General features: G+C 58.6%; 1 protein-coding gene across 1 annotated transcript in view; it reads right to left on the bottom strand.

The window, feature by feature from the left end:
- Window positions 1-1,266: 1,266 nt before the first annotated feature.
- The window catches only part of ABCA2 (ATP binding cassette subfamily A member 2), a gene marked incomplete at its 5' end in the record, with an annotated part of 98,761 nt that continues 91,954 nt past the window's right edge, over window positions 1,267-8,073 (bottom strand). Inside the window, 10 exons of the mRNA XM_019510442.1 lie at window positions 1,267-1,852; window positions 2,558-2,764; window positions 2,884-3,021; window positions 4,076-4,178; window positions 4,871-4,963; window positions 5,296-5,399; window positions 5,882-6,016; window positions 6,244-6,385; window positions 6,745-6,923; window positions 7,414-7,531. Coding sequence (XP_019365987.1) covers window positions 1,817-1,852; window positions 2,558-2,764; window positions 2,884-3,021; window positions 4,076-4,178; window positions 4,871-4,963; window positions 5,296-5,399; window positions 5,882-6,016; window positions 6,244-6,385; window positions 6,745-6,923; window positions 7,414-7,531 — 1,255 coding nt within the window. The remainder of the gene's footprint in view (window positions 1,853-2,557; window positions 2,765-2,883; window positions 3,022-4,075; window positions 4,179-4,870; window positions 4,964-5,295; window positions 5,400-5,881; window positions 6,017-6,243; window positions 6,386-6,744; window positions 6,924-7,413; window positions 7,532-8,073) is intronic.

Raw genomic sequence — 8,073 nt, 5'->3', positions numbered from 1 at the left:
CAGCTCAGGACCCCAGCCAGGTTGGCCATGTGCGATATTACTGCAGAGTTAATGCTAAGACAGAAAAGTGCTGGCCTAGGGCAGGGGCCCTGGCAGGCTGCCTCATCCCTGCGGCACCACTCCCAGCCCAAAATGAGAAAGTGAGTCACAGCTCAAGACCAGCTCTGGGGCCAGCCCTTCCCCTGCAGCAAGCAGCCAACTGGGCCAAGATCCAGATTCAGGCATCTGAAGGGGTGATTATACAGACTGCCAGGTGAGATGCAAGAGGGGTGATGCCTCCAGCCAGGGGCCTAGTTAATGCTATGCCAGGACAGTGCCAGTATTGCCTGCAGACACCCCAAAGCACTTCCTACAGGAGCTGGGGGTGCAGGACATGAGAGGGAACAGCAGCAGAGGCCAGGCTGCTGGGAGCCAGGCACACAGCAAGAGGACTGAAGTGAGGGGCACGGGGTGCAGGTGATGCTCAAACAAGCCCAGCCCCAGAACCACAGCCAGGCTGGATAGGGGACAGCCAGCCCTGGAAGGAGTGGAAGGCCATCACAAGGGTTGAAGGGCTAGGACAGGTACACACTGGGCCGAGGCTGGGGAAGCTGGGGAGACCCTGGTTAAACCTGTGCTGACACTGCTGGGTCTTTGCTGGGGGTTTGCTTGGGACACAGGCCTGGACTCTGACACATGGGACTGCCCCAATAGCAAGTCTCTTGCTAGGTGAGGAGACCAGCAGGGAGGACAGTCTTATAGCAAAAGCAGCTCCCCCTCCAGCCCCAGAATGACATCCCTGTCCCCCTCCCCACTCCTGCATTGCCAGCAGGGCACGAGGCCTGGAGGCTGCACGCAGATGAGGGAGGGTCCACGTTACAGGCACATCGCTTTACAGCACTTGGCTCCAGTTGGGCAGTACTCCCAGCACGTCCCAGCAATAAAGAAAGTGAAGGGCAGGGAAGCACCCATCTCTACCAAGCAAGAAACACCCCGTTGCCTCTTCCCTGCTCCAGGCCGGGACTGCAGGGCACCATCTCTCAAGCTGCGTCAGGTCCCATGTATTCAAAGGAAAAGCCACATCCGCCTGGCACAGGAAGAAAGTAAAGCTCAGCTCCTTGAAGGCTCTGGGTGGTGCCTACAGGAGCAAGTCTTGGCATTGCTGCATCCAGCGGAGAATCTCATTTCATTAAAAAATAAAACCTCTTTCCCTTCCCCGAGGCTGTGCTGCCTGCTCCAGCCTGGGGGGGTGGGCAGCACTGGGTACTGTGCCCTCCCCATCCTCTGCACTGGCAGGGCAGCAGAAGCAGACGGGTCAGTCCTTCTGTGCAGCCCCACTGCTGTCCACAGGGCAGCGTGGCCCTGCTCCTCTCCCACGTCCAGTGAGCAAAGAAAGCAGCAGAAGTGCTGGCTGATCTGTACACCTGTTCCTTGCTCCCGCTCCCATCTTCCTGACTGTCCCCCTGCCTGGGAAGCCCCAGGCAACCCGTCCTCTTCTCTACCACAAGCAAAGTGGTCAAGGCAGTCCAGGGCAGGCGTGCACCTGGCTTGTGGGTCCAGCAGGTAGCTGGTGCAGGGGGACAAGCCACCCCTGGTCCATCCAGGCCAACGCTCTGCCCTCTACAGGGGTTCCACAGCAGCCTCCGGCTCAGACTGGAGGATCCAGGCCACTACTGGCCTCGCCAATGGATGTGGAGATGGCCGCCAGTCTTGCTAATGCTGGATGAGTGCTGCTCCGTAGAGGTCGGGGCAGGCAGGACTGGGGCAGGGGAGAGGGCGCAAGGGCAGAAGAGGGAGTTGGCGGCTCCAAAGCTGGGGAGTTCGCTCCCGCGATTCCTCAGCAGAGTGTGTCCGTGTTGAAGGACAGCTGAGCCTGTGGGTGGAAGCGATAGATGGAGGCATGCAGCACAAACAGTTTTTTGACACTGCGACTGTCCTGGCCCCTGCCAAGTTTGCAATTCCCTGCCCCTTATAAGTCCAGGGGAAAGCCCTCATCCACTCCAACAGGGATGAGCCCCAGCTGCGGGTATTCTCAGCTCCTGTAGCTGCGGCCAGTCCCTGGCACCACAGCCCCTGCTAGTAACCCAGGGGCTGTCCCCAGTTCCATGCACTTTGGCCAGCCGGTGCAAGGGAGATCAGCACTAGGGAACATGCACCTTCCAGCTCCCTGGGAGCCCAGCGGAGAACATGGGGAACAGCTCCCCTCCTAACGTGGGGTCTCACTGGAAGAAAGGCAATCTCTGCATCCCAGGGCTAGTGCTTGGTGCCAGGGACACCAGGGAAGTGAGGCAACTTCAGGGAGGCCCTGGCAGGTGCATAAGATGGGAGTGGGGCCCCGAGGCTGTTGAGGGGTTGCCCAGGAACATTAATACCAGGTCTTGGATTCCTTCTGTCTCTGCAGTGCAGGGTGTTGGCCATGGACTAGTACCCAAGACCCAAGCAAGTACCCACTGCCCTCTCCTGCAAGTTCACCCAGGAGAGGGCAGTGCCCCAATGTACTGTTCCACCCTGGGCACAGTGCCAGGCCAGGCCTGCTGACCAGGGGAGGGGGCAGCAAAGGCACTGGGATGCTCCTCACCCTCTCCTCCTCAAAGCTGATCAAGCCCTCATCATCAGTCTCCAGGTCCTCAGGTTCCTCCACCACCAGGGCCCGCAGCTCAGTGGGGGCAGCACGTGGGCGCAGCAAGCTCAGGACACGCTCCAGGGGTGACTGGATGGAACAGTTGGGGCTGGTCTCCTGCTGCTCCAGGTTGTCGCTTTGCTTCTTGGCAAAATTCACAAACACCTGAGGAAGGAAGCGGAAGGTGCAGGTAGGCTCTGGAGGGGGCTTCGAGATGAGGCTTCTGAAGCCCCTGCAGCCCTGGCCATGCTGGGCTTCCTGGCCCCAGCTTCCTTGGGACTCACGTTATCGAGCGTGGTCTGGCTGACCGAGTAGTCCTCTATGCCCAGCACGTCCACCACCTGCTCCATCTTGCTAAAGACCTGGGCCAGTGAGATCTGCTCCGACTTGAGCTGGTACTGCACCTTGGTGTGGTGTCGCTCCTAGAGAGGCAAGACTGACGCTAGGGTCACCCCCGAGGGGCAAGATAAGGCACTGCCCAGCCCCTCTGCTTGCTGCCCAACTTCCACATACCATAGGCCTATCTTCTGCACTTAGGCCATGTAAGAGGAGATGCCCCCAGGTCTGAGGTCCAGCATCATCCCCTAAAGCTGCTGCGGGCAGTGGGAGAAATGCCCAAGAGAAGCACCCCAATGCTCAAGAACCTCTGGATACCTCTATGCTCTCCCTATCCAGGGGCTGGATGGCCAAGAGACCTGGGGCAGCACCTGGCACTTGGAACAGAGCGACACACCAGCCAAGCATTTTCAGGGGTGTGGGCCTGACTGCGCGACTAGCTGATGAGTGCAGGGAAAAGGCTGGACTCCCTGCTCAGAGGCGAAGCAGGTTACAGGCACTTGTCATGCCAGGGAAGAGGAAAAGGTTAACTTATTTCTCCCTCCCCCTACCAAAAGCATCAGGGTTTAGCTAGGGCTGCTTAGAGGGACAGCCTGTCCGGGGATACAACATCCCGTCTCTGATGGTGCCCGATACAGACGCATTCTCAAGTCCCTGAACTATCCAAGGCTCTAGTGGTCACAGCACAGCGCTGTGGACAGGATGCCTGGGTCGTATTGCTATCTCTGCCACCAGCACACACCAAGATGGACCACCCTGCTCTCTGCAGCCCAGTGGTACAGCAAGGACAGTGCTCCCCACAGACCTCCTGGAAGCTGACCTCACTGAAGGGCTGTGATATCCCCTAACAGAGGGGAAAGGGTCAGTCCTTGCTACAAGTTGCTGTCTCCACCCACATGTGAGCATTGAAGGCTTTGTAACGTTTCTCTTGGCAGGCAGCACCAAACATGCTCTTGGAGTCTGGGATGTGGTATCAGACCTAGCAGGCAAAGACCCCAGAGACTGTCTCCTGGGAGCCCAGGTAATGCCACCCCTACCAAGAGCCCCAGCCAGGGAAGCAGGGGAGCTATACACCACCCATTGCTGGACCCTGTCCCCCTGGGGTTGGTACAGGTGCTGGGCTGCAGGGGCCAGGCTCACCTTGAGGATGGCCTCTGGGAAGTTCCGGTTGAAGAACCGCACTACTTCCTTGACGTTGAGGCTGGACTTGGTCCGTACTGTGATCATGTAGCCATCTCCAAATCTGGGCAGGCACCAGGGACACAACATCAACCCACGTCTGCCCACTGAGGCATGTAACCCTGCTCCCAGGAGAGGGGCATAGTGCTGTGCTGGGGCCCTCCACAGAGGTGTGCGAGCCCTGAGGAACCCTCCCTCCAGCCAGGCTGGCACTCCTCCATGACTCTCCATCTTTAGCCAGGCTGGTGGTGTGCTGGCTTGACCTCCTGCTGCTGGGAGCCAATGGGGTACCACCTCAATACTGACTTGAGTGCAAGAAATGGGGGCTGGGGAGGGCTGCATGTGAGCCTTGGGACCACAGGTACTGGTGCCACTGGGCTGCTAAAGGCAGGAAGTCTGGAACTCAGCCTGGGACAGTTCTGCTGAGAACCCCCTCCTGCCAGCCCTGTGCCTAGGCCTGCCCTCAAACTCCACTGTGTAGATGCCTTGCACCAGGAAGGAGAAGAGGGGACTTATTGCCTTGACTATGAGCCAGCCTGGGGTGGCCCTCACATCAGAAAAGTCCTTCCCGACACTGACACTATGGAAGAGCTGGCACTGTGGAAGCCATGCCCCTCCCAGGAGAGATGACAGGGAGCAACGCCACCGCCCATCGTGGCAGCAATTCCTGCAGCCCCATCCAGGTGAAGGGTCTGTCCCGACAGTGCAGGTGCTGCTCCCCATTCCTGGACTCCTCCCTGGGGTAGAATCTCTTACCTGTTTTTCAGGTGCTGGATGCTGCCAAGACACTTGAGCCGCCCATTCACCATGATGGCCAGCCTGGTGCACAGCGCCTCGCACTCCTCCATGCTGAGGGAGGCAAGGCTGGGGGTGAGCAGGCCATGGGAATGAGGACGCAAGGCCCAGATGTGCTGTGTGCTGGGCACTGGAGGCTGTGATGTCCATGGGCACAAGCATGGTCTACACCAGGTCAGGTGCTGAAGCCAAGGGGGTGACCACAGGAGCCACTGTGGCAGGGCCCTGAGCTGCCATTAGGGCAGCGTTTTGGAGAGGTGAATGGGACTAGGGCCCAACAAGTCATGACACCCCAGCTGGTAGCTCTCTCCCACTGGGGGGCTCCCATGCAGAGATGGGGTGAGGGGGCTGTTACACCTCAAGGAGTTTCTTGGGTCTTGACCAACCTGTGGGATGTCAGCACAACTGAGCGGCCAGTTTTGATGATGTCCAAGATGAGGTTCCACAGGAAGCGACGTGCCTTGGGGTCCATGCCCGTTGTGGGCTCGTCCTGCCAGGTAGGAAACAAACCCCACGTGAGCTAGCTCCAACTTCCCCCAATCACTCAGCCACTTCACCTTGCCAGTGTCTTTCTGTCCTCCCTTCAGCTTCTGGTGCCCATGCTGGTCACCGCCTGCTTCCCTCACAAGACCTTATGTGGTTGCACACCTACCAGGCATGGAGGGGTGTGCCCTGCACATGAGGACCTGCTATCTCAGCTCACACCTGTACCAGGTCCGGCTGTGGAGCCAAAGGAGTGACCACAGAGACCCCCTTCTCGAAGGGAGGGCTGGTTAGAGAGGACACCTATATCGCACTACTGGGGCCTGTTTTACTGAAAGTAGCTGTGCCCCAGTATCAGCTCAGCCCAGGGTAAAGGCCTGTGTGGACATCCCTTATCTCAGCACCATGACCTTAGAGGCTGGCAGGAGCCAGGGCTGAGACATACAGGAACACAGTTGGGCCCAGGTCAAGGGGAGGCCATGCCCTCACCAGAAAGATAAAGGCAGGGTATCCAATCAGGGCGATGGCTGTGGACAGTTTCCTCTTGTTGCCTCCGCTGTAGGTGCTGGCTGGCTTGTCAGCGTATTTGGCGAGTTCCAGCTTCTTTAGCGCCCACTTCACCACCTGGAGGGGGGCAGAGCAGGAGGGGCTCAGGTGAGCAAGCCCTACACATGGGGCCAAGCATCCTCCGTCATTGCTGGAGAGGCAGCAGTGGAAGCAAATGGAGAACCAGCTACTGGGCGTGGACCCCCTGGCTGAGAGCCACAGTCTGGTTCTGGTAACCGGAGGCAGCCACTGGAGAGAATAGGCAGAACCCTTCTGTGATGTGCCAGGGGTTCACTAAGGCTTACCCTCTCCTCATCCTTCCAGGGGATGCCACGCAGCCGGGTGTACAGCTCCAGGTGCTCCTGAGCCGTGAGCTCGTCGAAGAGGGCATCGAACTGGGGGCAGTAGCCCAAGCTCTGCTGCACCTGGAGCAGCTCCTTCAGGATGCTGTGGGGACAGGAGAGGTGGAGCTGGTGTGAGGCTGCTGCTGCAGATCATTTGGGTGTTCTGAGACAGGTCACTCCCTGCCCTGTGCCTCCACTTCCCTGCTTAAAAAGCACTAGACTGTCCCAGCTGAGGGCAGGGGATGAGCAGCACACCATGTCACTGATTGTCTACAGGACACAGTACTGGTCCCTGCTTTGCAAGGACTGCTCTGCAGGCCAGCTGGATGACCATGCAGTTCACTCCCCATCTTATTTAGCATATGCAGTTTGGCATATTGTTTCAGTCATCTTAAGGCTCCCCACCTCACCCCACAGCACAGCACCACCCCCTGCTTCCACCCACACCCAGACTGCTGGTACCTGTGTCCGTTGATGAAGGCCTCTCCCCCTGTGGTGCTCTCATCCCCAGTCAGCATCTTGAAGGTGGTGGTCTTGCCTGCTCCATTGACACCCAGCAATCCGAAGCACTCCCCAGGACGAACACCCACGCACAGCCGGTCCACAGCCAGGATGCGCCCAATCTTGCGGGACTTGTAGACCTGGTGCAAAGAGGAACAGATCTGCAGCTCAGGGTGACAGGTTCCCAGGCAGGATCAGAGCTGCAGCTGCAGGGGACTGGGTCAGAGTCACCTCACCCTATGGTGGTGGCAATGGAAGGCACCCACAGGGCCAACACCTGTGCTCAAGGAGGGGAAGGCATTAGCAGAGCTGCAGACTTGTCCATCCTTCTCCTCTGCTCCAAACCAGACCCCTGCAATGGGTCCTGGGGGCGCATGCACCTCTAGGTTTGGGCCCAGGCTCCCCCTGCCTGCATAACCCACTCCTGGTACTGCTCCTCCAGTGGCTATGATGGGCCTAAGGCCCCTGAGCTAAGAGCTGTGTCTTGCCTCAGGCAGAAGAGGCTCACAGTTTTGGATACAGAGGTCTAGGGCTCAGCTCCCGCTGCTGAAGACCCGTGGTGGGCAGCACCTGACATCTGAGTCCTCATCCCCATAGTGCTGAGGGTGCAGAGGACAGAGGCCATTCTACCTTGGTCAGGTTCTCTATCTTGAGCATGTCATTGTCAGCATCGCCACGCAGGACCCGGTGCCTCTCGTTGGCCACATCGATGTCATCCTCAATGGGTTTGGTGGAGACAGGCAGCCGCCTGGGGGAAGAGAGAAATGTGACACTTCGATCAAGGCAGTAGCTCTGAGAGCTCAGATGAGCCGGAGAGGCAACATCCCACCCCCACCAGACTCATCTCTGCCTCCTCCTATCAAAATCATCAGGGCTTAGCTTGGGCTGCTTGGAAACAGCAGGGGGTGGCTTGTTTTGGGGTACAACATCCTGTCTCTGATGATGCCCAATCCCAGACCCATCTCTAAGGCTCTGAACTGCACAAGGCTCTAGTGGTTACTGCACAGGGTTTCAACTCAGGACTCCTGGGTCCTACTGTCATCTCCACTCCTAGCACACAGCAGGACTGCCCTGTTCTCCATGGCCCAGTAGTGAGCGAGTGCTCTCCAGAAACTGCCCAGAGGCTGAGCTCACTGGAGAACTGTGGAATAGCCCCCAGAGGGGAAAGGGTCACTCCTGGACAAGGGGCTTTGGGGTCCACAGCCAGGATCAGGCATCTCCAGGATCCAGCTCAGGACAGATTAGTCCCCTGGGTGAAGCACAAGGCCAGGAGCTCCAGATCCTAAATGA

Source organism: Gavialis gangeticus, unplaced genomic scaffold, assembly GCF_001723915.1.
Source record: "Gavialis gangeticus isolate Ggan-Ray unplaced genomic scaffold, GavGan_comp1, whole genome shotgun sequence".
Taxonomy (NCBI): domain Eukaryota; kingdom Metazoa; phylum Chordata; order Crocodylia; family Gavialidae; genus Gavialis; species Gavialis gangeticus.
Note: the sequence above shows the minus strand (reverse complement) of the source record. Positions and strands in the feature narration are given on the sequence as shown.